Source organism: Cynocephalus volans, chromosome 10 (genome assembly GCF_027409185.1).
Source record: "Cynocephalus volans isolate mCynVol1 chromosome 10, mCynVol1.pri, whole genome shotgun sequence".
NCBI classification, from domain to species: domain Eukaryota; kingdom Metazoa; phylum Chordata; class Mammalia; order Dermoptera; family Cynocephalidae; genus Cynocephalus; species Cynocephalus volans.
Genome location: NC_084469.1, coordinates 90,725,204 through 90,740,264, shown reverse-complemented (window position 1 = coordinate 90,740,264; position 15,061 = coordinate 90,725,204). Strand labels below are relative to the sequence as shown.

Sequence of the window (15,061 nt, the reverse complement as noted above, 5' to 3'; positions counted from 1 at the left end):
ACAAATTTCCCAGTTTCTTATATTCAAATTTCCCCAATTGTCCCTCAAATGTACTTTCAAACATTAATAAATAAATAAATAAATCAAGATCTGAAATTGCATTTGGTTATGTCTCTTTTAATCTAAAATAGTCCACACCCTGCCCCCATTGACCTTTTGAAGAATGTGAACCAGTTGTTTTGTAAAAGGTCACACGACCTGTTTTTCACTATGTTTTGGGGATAGATTCCTAAAAGTGGAATTGTTTGGGCAAAGGGCAAACACACATGTGGTTTTGCTGGACATTATCCCGTAGATGTTGTTCCATATGGCATGTCCACTAACGTATCAGAGAGGTTATTTTCCCATAGCCTTGCTAACAGAGTGAGCTGTCAAAATTTTGGGTTTCCTTTTTGCCAGTCTGATAGCTAGGAAACATCAAACTATGGTTTTAATTTGCTGTTCTCTTATTATGATCGACTTTGAGCATCTTTTCTGAGGACTGTCCATATATTTTGCCCATTTTTCTATGGACTTGGAATTTTCTTTCCCAGTGTGACACTACACAGATACACACAGATACCTTTATGGCATAAGTTGCAAATATTTTTGCCCAATTTGTCATTTGATTTAATTTGCTCTTTTTTTTTGCCACACAAAAGTTGATTTTTTATGTAGTCAAATTTATCAATATTTCCCCTTTTGCATCTAGATTTTGAATCATATTTAGGATAGTTTGCCTAACTTCTAGTTTATAAAGGAATTCGCCTGCATGGAGTTCACATTCTATATGAGGAAGACAAAAGATAAATAAAACACATTGTATGTTAGAAGATAATTTGTGCTATGGAGAAAAATTAAGCAGGGAGGGTGGATAAGGACTCACGCATTTCGAATTCAGTAGGGAAGTGGGAGCTGGGAACTGTGATGAGGAGGTGGGGGCCATGACCCAGCTGTGGGAGAGGGAACACTAAGGATTGCGCACAGGAAAGTAAATGTGTAAAGACTGGGAAAGAGTAGCCAGGGATAAGGGGAAAGTTGGGAGAGGAAGGGGGCTTTGGAGGCCAAGAGAAGAGTCGTGAGGAGGGAGGTGGATAGCAATATTCAAGATCATAAAGATATCAAATCTCTCTAATTTGTAAACTTGCTGCAACAACAATAAAACTACCATCTGTTTGTTTTTCTTTTGGTTCCAGGCAAGCTAAATATACAGTTCACTTCATTAGGGAGAAAAAGTTAGCAAGAAGAGACAGGGAACCCTTAAAAAATGACAGCAAGAGGGCAACCAGCCATTTCAGATACTAAAGCATATCAGAAAGCCTTTTTAATTAAAACACTGTGGGAATGGCACATGCAGAGTTAGACACTAAATTTCCACATTTCATCAGTCTGGAGAGGACCCAGATACAGCCCAATGAAACATGGAAATTTAGTGTATGAAAGGGTGGTATCTCAAACCAGTGGGTGAAGTTTTACTTAATAAATTGAAGAATAATCCACAGTGAAATGAACAGGCCTGAAGAATGCAGTTAAATGAGTTCTGACAAATCTCTGCACCTGTGTAAGCCCCACTGATCTAAACATATAACCCATTCTCATCACCTTAGGTTTCCTCATCTCCTCCTCTGTTAATCCCTGCCACCCACCCCTCCCTCAGAGGCAACTGCTGCTCTGACTGTGGATTATAGTAAGTGCTATTGGAATATTCATAAAATAAGACAAAATTGGATATATTTGCTAGGATAAATTCCAAATGGCTCTAATTTAAATGTAAAAAAGAAATTGTACAAAAACCAGAAGACAATCTCACTTCTTTTTTTTTTTTTTTTTTTTTAAAGATGACCGGTAAGGGGATCTTAACCCTTGACTTGGTGTTGTCAGCACCATGCTCAGCCAGTGAGCGAACCGGCCATCTGTATATGGGATCCGAACCCGGGGCCTTGGTGTTATCAGCACCGCACTCTCCCGAGTGAGCCACGGGCCGGCCCGACAATCTCACTTAACACTGCCCCCCATGCCCTACACTGGCCTCCTCAATGGCCTGCCCTCACAGCACATTCCAACCCAGGGCCTTTTCACATGCCATAGTCTCCACTTGCAAGCCCTTCCTCAGACACCCTTTAGGTTCCTGTTCACTGCCTTTAAGGAGTGTGACCTCTGCGGGGTAACCGCTATTTAAAAATCACACCTCCTTTGCTCTGCTTTATTTTCTCCGTAGCAGTTATTGTCCAACGTACTATTTATCTGCTTATCTTGTCACTTGTCTGTCTCCCTGCCCTAGAACTTCAACTCCCTGAAGGCAGTGACTTTTGTCCCTTTTGTTCAGTGCTGTATTCCCAGTGTGGAAGGGAGATGCTCAATCACTTTTTGCTGAGGGTGGAAGTGATGAAGGGAGTTTTAGGGGTACCTGGGTGGGGTCCAGAGTACCCTATTCTCTTGGCCTTGTAGGATGAAAGGACAGGGGGCCAGGGAATTGAGAGGAACAGCAGAACAGCACGTGAGGGGGACTACAGGTGTGGGCGGAGACAATGGGCTGACAAGTCCTGGCCATGCTTTCTTCCAGATGTTTTACTGAGGAAGATGAGGTGTTGGGTGAACAAATATGAAGTTCTTGACTCCTCTGTGAGCCCCTCTTCATCTGCACAGTTGCTGCAGGGCCCCCTGGGCCTGGACCCAGCGCAGCCGCCACTGGGGCAGGGACAGGCCCTGGCAGAGCTCTCCGGAGAGGGCGGCTTGGCCTGGCTGCTCCCACCTGGGGAAGGGCATGGGCTCAGAGGGAAGACCTATCCCTCCAACCCTCACTGGGCCTCCCCGCCCCCACCCCGCCAGCCTGCTACTTCTCCTCAGCCCCCTGGCCTGAGTCCTAACTTTTCCACCAGCTCAGTTCCCGACCCCCAAGTCCCCCTCTCACCAGTCCCCCACGATCCCCTGCAGCTCAGGAATTCGCTCCAGTGCCTGTCTCAGCAGGTTCTCCAGCTTTTTCAGAGCCTGCCCCAGATTCTCCTTCTGCTCCTTTTCCTGGGATGCATGGATCTGCAGCAGCTCTGGAGGTTAGAAACCCAGGAGGCAGCTTTGAGTTGTCCAGCTCACTGGTGCCTCACAGCTAATGGGTAATTAAGTCTCCAGTCACCTAGTCTTGACCTTAGCATCTCTCCCAAACCTGCCCCTCTTCCCAGGTCCTCATCTCAAGGGCAACCTCACCTCCTCCCAGGCTTCCTTTTGGATGCCTTCCTCCCTCCTCTTGAAAGCCCATCAATCTCCACGGCCCTTCCACTTGGCTTCCTGAGCATTTCTTCCTCCCCCTTCCCTACCGTCTCCCTCAGCCTCCCTCCTTGCCTCCAGGCTTCAGTGTCCTACTCTGGTCTACCCTCATGGCAGCCAGAGTGATCTTCCTGAAGCCTAAACCTGATCCTCTCCCTCCCTTGCTTAGAACCCTCCAAAGCTCCCTAGTGCTCTAAGGCAGAGCCTAACCTCCTCAGCTTGGTATTTGAGAATCTACATTATGTGGCCTCTGCTTACTATTTCTGGGAAAAACCTGACCTATCCCCAGGGCCCACATGAGACCACCTTTCCCCCAGGAAGCCTTTCCCAGCCTCAACCTTCCCCACCCCCTCACTCTAGCAGTGTTTACCCCAGGACTGTGACTGGGCCTAGTCCCTCTTCATGTGCCCAGAACAGGGCCCAGCACAGAGCGAGTGCAGATTAGCAGCATGGTCAGACCTCTTGGGCCTGAATCCTGATTCCATCCCATCCTTGCCCTATGGCTTTGATCATGACACTTGCCCTTTCTTCAGGTTCGTCTGCTGTCAAGTGCAATTATCTGAGCCATAGGCTAGTGGGATGAGGGACAGATTGGAGAACTCTGGAGATGGAACCCACAGAGCTTGCTGACAGGTGGAAGGTGGGGGGAGTTAGGGAGCTGGAATGAATTAAGGCTGTCTCCTGGGTTGCTGGCTGCAGCACCTGGATGAGGAGGGTGGTAGACTGAAGCAAGGAAACCAAGAAGAGGAATAAAATTCCTTTCTGGAGTAGAGGGAACCAAGAGTTCCATTACAGATATGTTAAAGTTCAAGATTCCCATATGGTGGAGAGACGTTGTGCCACATCCTTGACTGTTCCTGTTGTTCTTGTATACTGCTCCCTCCCCTTGAGGAGAGGGGAAGGCAGGGAGCCCCAAGCTAAAGGCCTGAAAATAGTCTCTTCCTCTTCTACTGATGGCATTCGCAATTCACTTCTCTTCAGTTCACCCTATCCACCTGTTTTTCCTTTGAGTCTTTGCTCTGTGCTTCCACCCTGGGGAAGCCCCTGAGGATGGACAGCTCTTTCCTCACTCCCCACCAAGCTATCTGGGCCAGCACCTGGTAGACACTCAGCCAGTGTTTGCTGAGTAAATCCATGAATAAACAACTGAGTTTCAGTTTCCTCTGAAAACCGAAACTATAAACTGGGGGTCCTAATTTCTTCCCTCATGGCAAAGACTCAAAGAGACAGTGTGTGTGCACAGACAATTACTGCAATCACATGGGACACACAGAGTGCTTACTGCATGCCAGGCACTGTTCACTGCCCTGTTTGGGTCACTTGACTGAATCTTCCCAGCAACTCTGTGAGACACATATTATGCTCACTCCACTGAGGAGGAAACTAAGGCACAGGGAGATCACACAGCTAGGAAAGATAGGGCTGAGAAGAGAATCCAGGTAGCTTAACTCCATAGCTCAGCTTTTAACTATTGAAGTATACTATCTGATGATAATGAATGAGTACTTGGCAATCTGGTATAGCTTGGTGGTTAGGAGCACAGACCCATGCCAGATGACCTGGGTTCAATCCCAGATCTTCCATTTGGGCAAGCTACTAAGCCCTCTGCATCTCAGTTCTGTTCTCTGTAAAATAGGGAGGACAGCAGCACTTACCTCATAAGGTTGCTGTGCAGATTACACAAGGGAATGTGTTCAAAGTACTTAGCACACAGTAAGCACTATGTAAGCGATGGGTGTTGTTTATTACTTCCAGAGGCTGATGGTACTAAGAATGGGCAGGGATGCTGGATATGGGAAGCAGAGCAGGCCTACCCTGGGTAGATGGCACCGGTGGCAGGCTGGTCTTCATGTGGAGCAGATCCCAGCACCGGAGACTATGCTGGTCCTGGAGGAACAGAAGGTCCTGGCGAAGAGAGGCAGCTCTCAGGAGGAGCAGCTCTGGTGCCTGGAGGGGGAAGGACAGTCGCCTCAGGCAGGGGTGGGGTGGGATGTGGGTGGGGAGACAAAGTCATAAAGGATAGGCACTCACCTTCCCTGCAGGCAGCCCCAGTGTGTGGCTCAGTGCTATGAGGGTAGAGCCCCTTGGGGATGCAGGGTGCAGCTGGTGGATGGATGGTAAGACGATGGGCAGGGGCTTCAACCTGGGGGCAGGGAATCCAGGTTGGGTGGGGCACTGAGAGTAGGGCTTGGGTTTTAGAGGCTCTGGGAGCCCAGGAACTTGGAGATGGGTCTGGGGACTAGGATGCCAGACTGGGGCTGGTGACCTGAGGGTGAGGTCTGGTGATCTGGGTTACTTTTTTGGAGGGAGTTTAGGGAGTGACAGTCATCCATGGCAGGGCATCTGGTGGGTGGCCCCAGGCTCACTCTCCAGGGCTGTGCCGCAGTAGGGTGCCCAGCAGAAGGTGGGGCAGATGCTGGGCTTCTTCCTCCAAACAGCGAAGCAGCTCCTGGCTCTCTGGTGCCACTGCCTCAGATGTGGGGACCACCTTTCTCTGAACCAGAGCCAGCACCTGTGGGGAAGAGGGATAGGTGGGGCAGCCTCAGTCTACCCAGCCTCATACCTAAGAGATCCAGACTTACCCAGACCTCACCCCAACTCCTGTCTCACCTCCCCGGGGCTCCGGCACAGGCGGGTCTTGCTGGCTGAGTTTCCCTTGATGAGCAGGCGGATCTGTTCCTGTGTCTCCTCCTGGGGAACCAGGAGGCCACCAAGGCTAGCAGTTTTTCCTACCCACTTCTCAGCCTCAGTCCACCCCTTTGCACAGGTCTTGCTTCCTCTTGGGAGTCTCACCCTTGGCCTCTCCCTACCAGGAGGCCCAGTTCTTAATCCCGAGACTCTAAACCTCCACTCTGGCCTCTACCAGGCCCCGCCACTTCTTCCTGAGGCCCAGCCTCTCACCACCAGCTGGCGCCAGTGCAGGATCCGCTGCTGTTTGTCCTGTAGCTCCCTCAGCAGAAGCTGCCGATGCCCAGCTGCATCCTCCAGCTCCTGGCTCTGGGCACGCAGGGCTTTGAGCTCTGCCCACAGACCACAGACGCGAAGCCCCAGCATCAATGCCTGCCTGGGGCACAAGCAGAAGAGGGCAATGGAGAGGGAGATGAGATCTTCAGGGATGCACAAGGAACCACAAACACAGGGAGACAAACTTTGAGGGAACTGAGGCAGAGATGGGCACACAGGGGCAGAACAAATGCAGTATCCCAAGACATATGGGAGAGAGAAGGCCTATAGGACTCTGCTGAGGGAGCCCCCTCACCTTTCGCTGGGTCCTAGGGTACATCTCTCCACCTCTCCCACCAGGCCCTGGAGGTGCTGGGTCAGTACTTGATGCTCCTTCAGAAGGGCACCCCGCTGGGTGACCAGTGCAGCCACAGCCCGCCAGCCCTCCTGGGGGTGGGTACAAAGTCAGGGTGGGCATGGTCTATAAGGGTGAGGGGACTGAGTGGGTTTTGGGATAGGAGGGGGGTGGGGTCCTGGGGAAGGTGCCTGGGGGTCACCTGGAGGAGATGCACTGTGGACTGCAGGGCCTGGCCGGAGTCTGACTGGTCCGGTGCCTGGGGCCTGGGGTGGGGACACAGCTGTTGAGGGAGTAGCCTTGAATGCTTGCCTTGGTACTCGGGGTAGCCAATATCAGCTGGCCCACCGCACTGGGCACGGGGCTTCAGTCCTATCCTCATCAGCAGGCCATGCCTGACCTTGACCCTGTTCCAGCTTACCCACCCACTTGCCCTGACCTGACTGTAGGAACACCCCATTCCACACCTGGATATCTCCATATCTCTGAGCCTGTCCCCAGTGCACAGGGACCGAATCTCTGCCTCCCGCTCTGCAGCCAGGTGCTCCAAGGCAGCCAGGATGTGTCCCGGGGCATGGTTTGTCAGCAGTGTCTGATGGTGGGGGAGGGGTCAAATCAGGGCAGGATGGGGGCAGGATGGCAAACTGGGACCCCATAGGAATGGGGTAGGGATCAAGAGTTAGGTCTTGACACCCTGAGGCTTGCTTATGGGGCTGGGAGGTGTGGCCTTTGCTGAGAGTCCTGCTCCCTCACCTCCACTGAGCTAAGCCACTGCTGGTAGGATGTTCCAAAGTGGTCATCACGAGCGGTTCTGTGGGGTTGGGTAAGTGGACAGAGAATGTTATAAGATGCATCATTTATCCCTCTAATTATTACCACCATCCTATATGGTAGGGGCTGTCACTGTCCCCATTTTATGGATAGGGAAATATCATTTATGCCTGTTAGACTTGAGTTCCCCAATTATACAAACGTGCTAGCCTTGGGGCCTTCCCATGTGCTATTTACTTGGGACACCTTCTTGGCCCTTTACCCTAGCTAAGCCTCCTTACCAGAGAATCCCTCCCCTCCCTGCCTTCTTAGCTGGGTAAGGCACTCCTCTGGGTGCCCGGAGCCTCTCAGGCTTCCCCACCTCCCAATAGCCCTAACCACCTGGTTGTCACTGTCTGTGATGGGTCTGTCTTCTCCTCTTCCCATCCGGGAAGCCCTGTCAGGCAGGTCTGGGACTGACATAGCCCAGAAACTGTGTCTGAGGAATTAATAAACAAGTGATCCCTCAAAGCCCGGGTTCTTTGCAGGGTCTCTGGGGGAACACTCACAGGACACTGCCTCCCTTGGCCTGGGGAATCAGGAGGTTCTGCAGGAACTGGGCTCGGAGGGTGCAGGCTGTTCGGACATCATGCTAGAGAGAAGAGGATGGGGATAAGGGGCACCCAGGCATCTGCCTGACCCCCAACTCTCCACCCCTTTCCCCATAGCCCAGGATTCTTACCAGAACCACAGGCTCCAGGCCCAGAGCTGCTGATGTCAGGGGCCCAAAGGTCACATCCACTTTGGCCTTCCTGGAGGGAGGAGTGCAGTTGGGGCTGGGGTCCCTGGGAGGAGGGAGCTGGGAGAACACGTTTGTGCCCTATCCACTCCCACTGCCAGCAAGGCTAGTCACAGGGATCACTGAGCCTGAAACCCAGCAGCTACCTCCAAGATTAAACCACTGTCATCTCCCAGCTGGACTATTGCATTAGCCTTCTCACTGGTCTCCCCGCTACAATCTGCTCTCCACCCAGTATTCAATGATCGTATTAAAACTTAAGGAAGATCATGTCACTTCTCAAACCCTCCAAAACAATATGATGTTTTCCCATCACATTCCAAAAAATAATAGTGGTTAACAGGCACTCTTCTAAGCACTTTACATGATTTAACTCACGTAATTATCACACCTACCCTATAAAGTTGGTATTAATATCAATATCAATAGCATTATCCCCATTCTATAGATCTTAGATACTGAGGCACAAAGAAGTTAAATACTTTGCCCAAGGTCACACAGTTGGAATCGACCAAGCCAGGGCATGAACCCAGTCTCAGAGTAAAATTCCAATGTCCCTATGGTGCTGTCCACCTCTCCAGCCTCACCTCCTCATGTTCTCCCTCTTGCCTACAAAACTTGAGCTGACCTGGCCTCCTGGCTATTCTTGCTGCATGCTAAGTTCAGGGCCTCTACTCTTGCCATTTCCTCTCCATAAACATTCTTCCCCCAAGTCAAATGTTACCTATTCAGGGAGGCCTTCCCTGACCACCCTAGCTAAAGTGCCATCCCTCTCTCCCTTTCTAGCATATCACCTTTTCTTCACAGCACTTATTTCTACCTGAAATTGTAAGGTCTGTTTGTTTCCTAGTTTATGATCTGTTTTCTCTGCATTAGAGTGTAAGCTCCAGGAGGGCAGGGACTTGTTCTTTGTTTACTGTAGTTTCCCCAGAGCTGGTGTTCTAGATATACAATTGGTACCATTCTAGGCACTGGAAATAGGGGTGACTGAGATGGCTGGCCTCATGGACCTCAAACCTTATGGGTGGGGCCTCATAATTCTGGAATCCTAGAAAGGATCAGGCAGAGCACTGGGGTCTCTAAGGAGAAGGATGGCCACCCAGCCTGGTGAGAGCTGGTCCCTGAGTACCTGAGGCTCACCTCTCTATGTCTTGCAGGTGCCTGAGCTGATTCTGCAGCCGCTGCATGGGATCTTGGAGCCCACGCTGCTGTCTTCGCATCGCCCCAGCTCGGGCCCGGAGGAGGAGGGCTCGATGCTGGGTGTCTCCCATGCTCTGCAGTGCCTGCTCCACGGCCATGTCTGTAGGAGGAACAGTTGTGTTCATCAGCACCTTCCTCACCCCTCACTCCACTGCCCATCTTCCGGGCCCCATGGGTCACCCTGAGCCTCAGTCTCTTGCTCCATCAGCTCCAGGCTCTGGTCTAACTCCTGGATCTCTGCCCGCAGGCGGGCCACGGCAGCTTCTAGCTCCAACTTCCGACGGACCTGGTGGGATCAGGTATAGGGTCAGATGCATGGTCTGATTGGGGCTTAGCCTGGCCTGACTGCCTTTTATGGGGTACCAGGATCTTCACCTGCTGAGGGGTGATGGAGAGTTTTTTCTAAGCAGTTTCTATCTCTGACACAGAAGCACTAAGGTACTATCCTGGCTCCCTCCTTCTTCCTGGCATTGCCTCACCTACCCTCCCAGCCTTTTTCTTGTCTGCAGTGGTGACACTCATATCTGTTCCCGTCCTGATTTCTTCCCTAAGCCCCACATCTAGGAACCCAGAGGCCTCCTAGGCCTCCTAGAAGCCTCCCCCAAATGTCATACTGGGTCCCATACTGGCCTCAGCATCTCTCTCTAATTTGTCCCTTCCCCCATCTCCCTTCACCAGCTTTGGTGCAGCATATCCATGTCCCCCTTCCCCCTCCTCTCCAGCTCATGCCCATCTCCCCCTGGACTGTAAGCCCTGTGAGGGGAGGGATCAGGGCTGTCTTGTGACCTAGTGCCCCCAGCATCAGGCTGGGCCTACAGCAGAAGATCTACAACTTCTTTTTTGGATAAAAGAGAATCTTGTAGCATATGCTTCTCACCTCTGGACTGTCCTGGTGGCCATACCTGAGGAAATGAGACCACAGTCAGGAGGTGACTGGGGCTTCCAGGGGGGAGGGCAGGAAGTGTGAGGCTGTGGGTGGTGACAGGGCTAGATAAAACTGGGGAAGATAGGAAGGGTTAGCTTTGCAAATGTTACCAGAGTAGGTTTCCCCGGATCTTCTTGACATTCCTACAGTGGAGAGGTAGAAGGAAGGGTAGTTATTGTGGGATTTGCCTATGCCTCCTCCCCTGCCCCAGCCTAGCTCACCTCTGACTGTGAACATGCTTCAAGATGTAGGTCCAGATATCAGCCCCCTGGCCCAGACACAGCCTGTGGGGACAACATGTAAAGGTATGTCTGGGCCACCACACGGGATGGGGGATCTTCATTCCCAGGGTGATGGTGATAAGGAACGTCTTTACTAGGAGTTCTCATTTCTGGGGAGGAAGGCCCCTACTTTTGGGGTTCAGATATTCCCTCCTGGGGAGTTCTGAGTTACTGAGAGGGTGGGCTTCTCACTAAGTGTAGGGGTATTCTCATCGCCTGGTGGGATGCTTTCTCCTGGGAGAGGGTTATCTCTAGTCACTTCAGAGGTGGGGGTTGGGGGTGGACTGCCAGGAAGTGCTCTCTCATGACCAGATGTGGGTCATCACTCCTACGCATTCAGTTCCCAAGGGGGTGGTCATTGCTAACTCCCAAGTGTCCTAACTGGCTAAGGTGGGGGTGAGGTGGTGAGGTGCTGCAGGGACAGCCTTACTCTGGAGATCCTACTTCCACATGGGGAGGGGTCTTCATTAACTCATGGAGGATCCTCACTGGTGCCAGGGATCTTACTCTGGGCGGCCTCACAGGATGGGGGTGGGAGTGGGAGTGTGGGGATCACCACCAGGGCGTCCCCACTCAAATCCAGGATCCTTTTCCTGAACATACTACTCATAGGGTGGGGGGCCCTCAGTAACTCGGGGTCATTCTCAATGGGGGACGGGTAGTCAAGTCCTCAATGAGGGGTGGGGTTCTCACTCCCGGAGACTATCTCCAGGGTGGGGAGTCCTCAGTCCCGAAGAGGTCCTAACCTGCGCAGAGTCACTTCCGGGGCCCGGGACGCCGCAGGCGCTCCCATCTCTTCGGCCGCCCAGCAACCCACTTCCCGCGCTTTACACACCAGCTCCATGACAGTACCGAAGGCGCAGCCGTTGCCTCCCGCACCTTGTTCAAGTGTGGCGCCCGCCTCTGACGTCACGAGCGCGCCAGCAGTGACGTCATCTGTTGCCCGGCAGACCGCGGGTCCGGTTGCTGCGCGGTGTCGGAGCGGTCCTGCAGAGTCTTGTAGGTCTCACTCCGGGATGGGTCCCCTTGAGTGAAGATGAAAAGCGCATGGAGAGACGGTGACGCCGCTCGCCTTCCGTTGTCCTCCCGCTTACTACCAGCTGTCCTGCAAGAGGCAAAAAGTCCTTATTGCCTTCCTTTATTATTATTATTATTTTTAACAAACTGGGGCTTGCATCCTAGGAGGACGAGAGCCAGGTGAGGGGAAGCCGAAGTTAAAGCTCCTTGATTTCAGAAACAGGGTGTCTTATGTCTGGGTGGAGGGTAGAGAGCAGATAGCATTACCCTAATATATCCCTGGCATGCATTCTTTCAGGTATTCATTCTTGCTTATGATTCCATAAACATTCATGGAGCTGACCCTGTGCTGGGTGATGCTGGGGACACCGCAGTGACCGAGACAGTCCCGGTCCCCATCATACGGCGCTTACAGTTCAACTGAGTTTGGTAATAGCTTCATCCCTGGGATGAATCCCACTTGATCGTGGTGAATGAACTTTTTAATGTGTTGTTGGATTCTGTTTACTAGTTTTTTTGTTGAGGATCTTCGCATTATACTAATTAGGGATATTGGTTTGCAGTTTTCTTTTTTTGTTGTTGTTGTACCTTTTTCCAGTTTTGGTATGAGGGTAATGCTGTTCTTGTAGAATGAGTTTGTAAGTATTCCCTCCTCTTCAATTTTTTGGAAGAGTTTGAAAAGAATAGGTATTAGTTCTTTAAATGTTTGGTAGAATTCTGCAGTGAAGCCATCTGGTCCTGGGGTTTTCTTTGTTGGGAGACTTATTATTGCTTCAATCTTATTACTTGGTCTGTTTAGGTTTTCTAGTTTTTCGTGATTCAACTTTGGTAAGTTGTATGTGTCCAGGAATTTATCCATTTCTTCTAGGTTTTCCAGTCTGTTCACATATAGTTGTTCATAGTTGTCTCATGATCCTTCGCATTTCTGTGGTATCAGTTGTAATGTCTAATTTTTCATTTCTGACTTTATATATTTGATTCTTCTCTTTTTTTCTTTGTTAGTCTATGTAAAGGTTTATTGTTTTTGTTTATATTTTTGAAAACCAACTGTTTCATTGATCTTTTGTATCGTTTTTTAAAATCTCTAATTCATTTATTTCTTTTCTAATCTTTATTATTTCTCTTCTGCTGATTTTGGATGTGGTTTGTTCTTATTTTTCTAGTGCCTGGAGGTGTAATGTTAGGTTGTGTATTTGAAATCTTTCTTCTTTTTTGAGGTAGGCCTTTATTGCTATAAACTTCCCTCTTAGAACTGATTTCATTGTATCCCTTAGGTTCTGGTATGTTGTGTTTTCTTTCTTTTTTTTTAATTTTTAAATTTAAATTTAATTTAATTGATTTTTTTTGTTGTTGTGTTTTCATTTTCATTTGTCTCCAGGAATTTTTTGATTATTTTTTTTGGGGGGGGGAGACGGGGGTGGTGTTGGCTGGTTTGGAAATCTGAACCTTTGCACTCTAACCAACTGAGCTAACTGGCCAGCCTGTCTCCAGGAATTTTTTGATTTCCTTTTTGATTTCTTCTTTGACCCATCTGAGCATATTGTTTAGGAGCATATTGTTTAATTTCCATGTATTTGCATGGTTACTAGTGTCCCTATTGTTGATTTCTAGTTTTATTCCATTGTGCTCAGACAAGGTAGCTGATAGGATTTCGAGTTTTTAAAATTTATTGAGACTTGTTTTGTGACCTAACATATGGTCTGCTTTAGAAAATGTTCCATGTGCTGTTGAGAAGAAGTATGCTCTGCAGCTGTTGGATGAAATGTTGTATATATGTCTGTTAAGTCCAGTTGACCTAAAGGAGAGAATAATTCTGATGTTTCCTGGTTAATTTTCTGTCTGGATAATCTGTCCTTTGCTGTAAGTGGGGTGTTAAAGTCCCCAACTATTATTGTGTTGGAGTCTAACTCTCCTGTTAGGTCTAATGGTAATTGCTTTATATAACTGGGTGCTCTAGAGTTGGGTGCATATATATTTAGAATTGTTATATGTTCTTGTTGAATCGGTCCCTTTATCATTATGCCCTTCCTTTTTTTTTTTTTTTAATTTTCCTTCCTTCCTTTATTAATGACCTTCCTTTTTTTTTTTTTTTTAATTTTCCTTGGCTTAAAGACTGTTTTCTCTGATACAAGTATAACTACTCCTTTGCATGAAATACCTTTTTCCATTTTTTCACTTTCAGTCAGTATGTGTCTTTACAGGTGAAGTGAGTTTCTTGTAGGCAGTGTATTGTTAGTTCTTGTTTTATAATCCATTGAGCCTCTCTGTGTCTTTTAATTGGGGCATTTAATCCATTGACATTTAGAGTTATTATTGACATATATGGACTTGTTTTGTTACTGCCACTTTGTTACTTTTTTTCTGGTTGTTTTGTAGATCCTTTTTACTGGTCTTATTTTACTGGTCTTACTGTCTTCCTTTGTGATTGAGTGGTTTTCTCTAGCAGTATATTTTGATTTCTTGCTATTTATTTTTAGTATGTCTTTTATAACTTTTTGTGTTATGGTTACCATGAGGCTTACAAAAAACATGTTAAAGTTACAAGAGATTATTTAGGCTAATAACAACTTAACATTGATATCTAAGAAAAGAAAAAACCAAAACCAACTCTATTCTTTGGCATCATCCTCACCCCCTAACCTTTTGATATTTTGTTGTTTCAAGTTACATCTTTTAATATTGCCTGTCTCTTATATGGTTGTTGTATATGTTACCTTCATGTTAGGTTTACCCTTTAGTCTTCATACTAAGGATGTAAGTGGTTTATTTACCAACCTTACGACATTGGAGTATTCTGAGGTTGTCTGTGAGCTTACTTTACTAATGAGTTTTGTATCTTCAAATGTTTTCTTGCTGCTCCTTAGTGTCGTCTTCTTTCAGATCAAAGAACTCCTATTAGCATTTCTTGTAAGACAAATCTAGTGTTGATGAATTCCCTTAACGTTTGTTTGTCTGGTAAAGACTTTATTTATCCTTCATACTTGAAGGTTAGTCTTGCTGGATACAGAATTCTTGGCTGGCAGTCTTTTTCCTTCAGAACTTTCACTATATCATTTCATTCTTTTCTGGCCTGTAAGGTTTCTACCGAAAAATCCACTGAGAGACTTATTGGGACTCCATTGAATGTTATGTATTTTTCAGATGACATAAAAGAGCAAAAACCCATGTATATGCTGTCTACAAGGAACCAACTTCCCAAGTGATGCCTAAAATTTATTACTTCCTTGCAAGGAATTCCTTTGTTTGGAGGCTCAGGACAAGCTGTGAAAAAGGCCTGCTAAAGCCCTGTGAAGGAGGGCCAGCCCGTGGCTCACCTGGGAGAGTATGGTGCTGATAACACCAAGGCCATGGGTTTGGATCCCTATATAGGGATGGCCAGTTAGCTCGCTTGGGTGAGCATGGTGCTGACAACACCAAGTCAAGGGTTAAGATCCCCTTACCGGTCATCTTTAAAAAAAAAAAAAGAAGAGGCACATAAATAAGATTTTATGTGTTCCTTTTAAGGAGGGGCTTATATATATATATATATCTCCTTAAAAACTGTCTCCTAC

The 15,061-nt window shown here is 48.3% G+C and overlaps 1 protein-coding gene across 2 annotated transcripts; it reads right to left on the bottom strand.

The window, feature by feature from the left end:
- Nucleotides 1–2,432: 2,432 nt before the first annotated feature.
- Nucleotides 2,433–11,362, bottom strand: HAUS5 (HAUS augmin like complex subunit 5). 2 transcript variants are annotated; one of them, XM_063112409.1, is made up of 19 exons: nt 11,240–11,362; nt 10,434–10,496; nt 10,323–10,355; nt 10,165–10,189; nt 9,468–9,573; nt 9,228–9,387; nt 8,031–8,100; nt 7,858–7,940; nt 7,292–7,349; nt 7,006–7,130; nt 6,741–6,804; nt 6,500–6,630; nt 6,142–6,304; nt 5,851–5,931; nt 5,607–5,752; nt 5,272–5,383; nt 5,055–5,187; nt 2,891–3,023; nt 2,433–2,731 (listed from the first exon to the last, which is right to left on the bottom strand). In XM_063112409.1, exons 1-19 carry the CDS (start codon nt 11,335–11,337, stop codon nt 2,614–2,616), a joined length of 1,902 nt encoding a protein of 633 aa, XP_062968479.1. In that variant the 5' UTR covers nt 11,338–11,362; the 3' UTR covers nt 2,433–2,613. The 2 variants fall into 2 exon arrangements, with proteins under 2 accessions (XP_062968479.1, XP_062968480.1); XM_063112410.1 differs by lacking the exons at nt 9,468–9,573; nt 10,165–10,189; nt 10,323–10,355; nt 10,434–10,496 and having other exon boundaries at nt 11,240–11,258.
- Between the last annotated feature and the right edge of the window lie 3,699 nt (nt 11,363–15,061).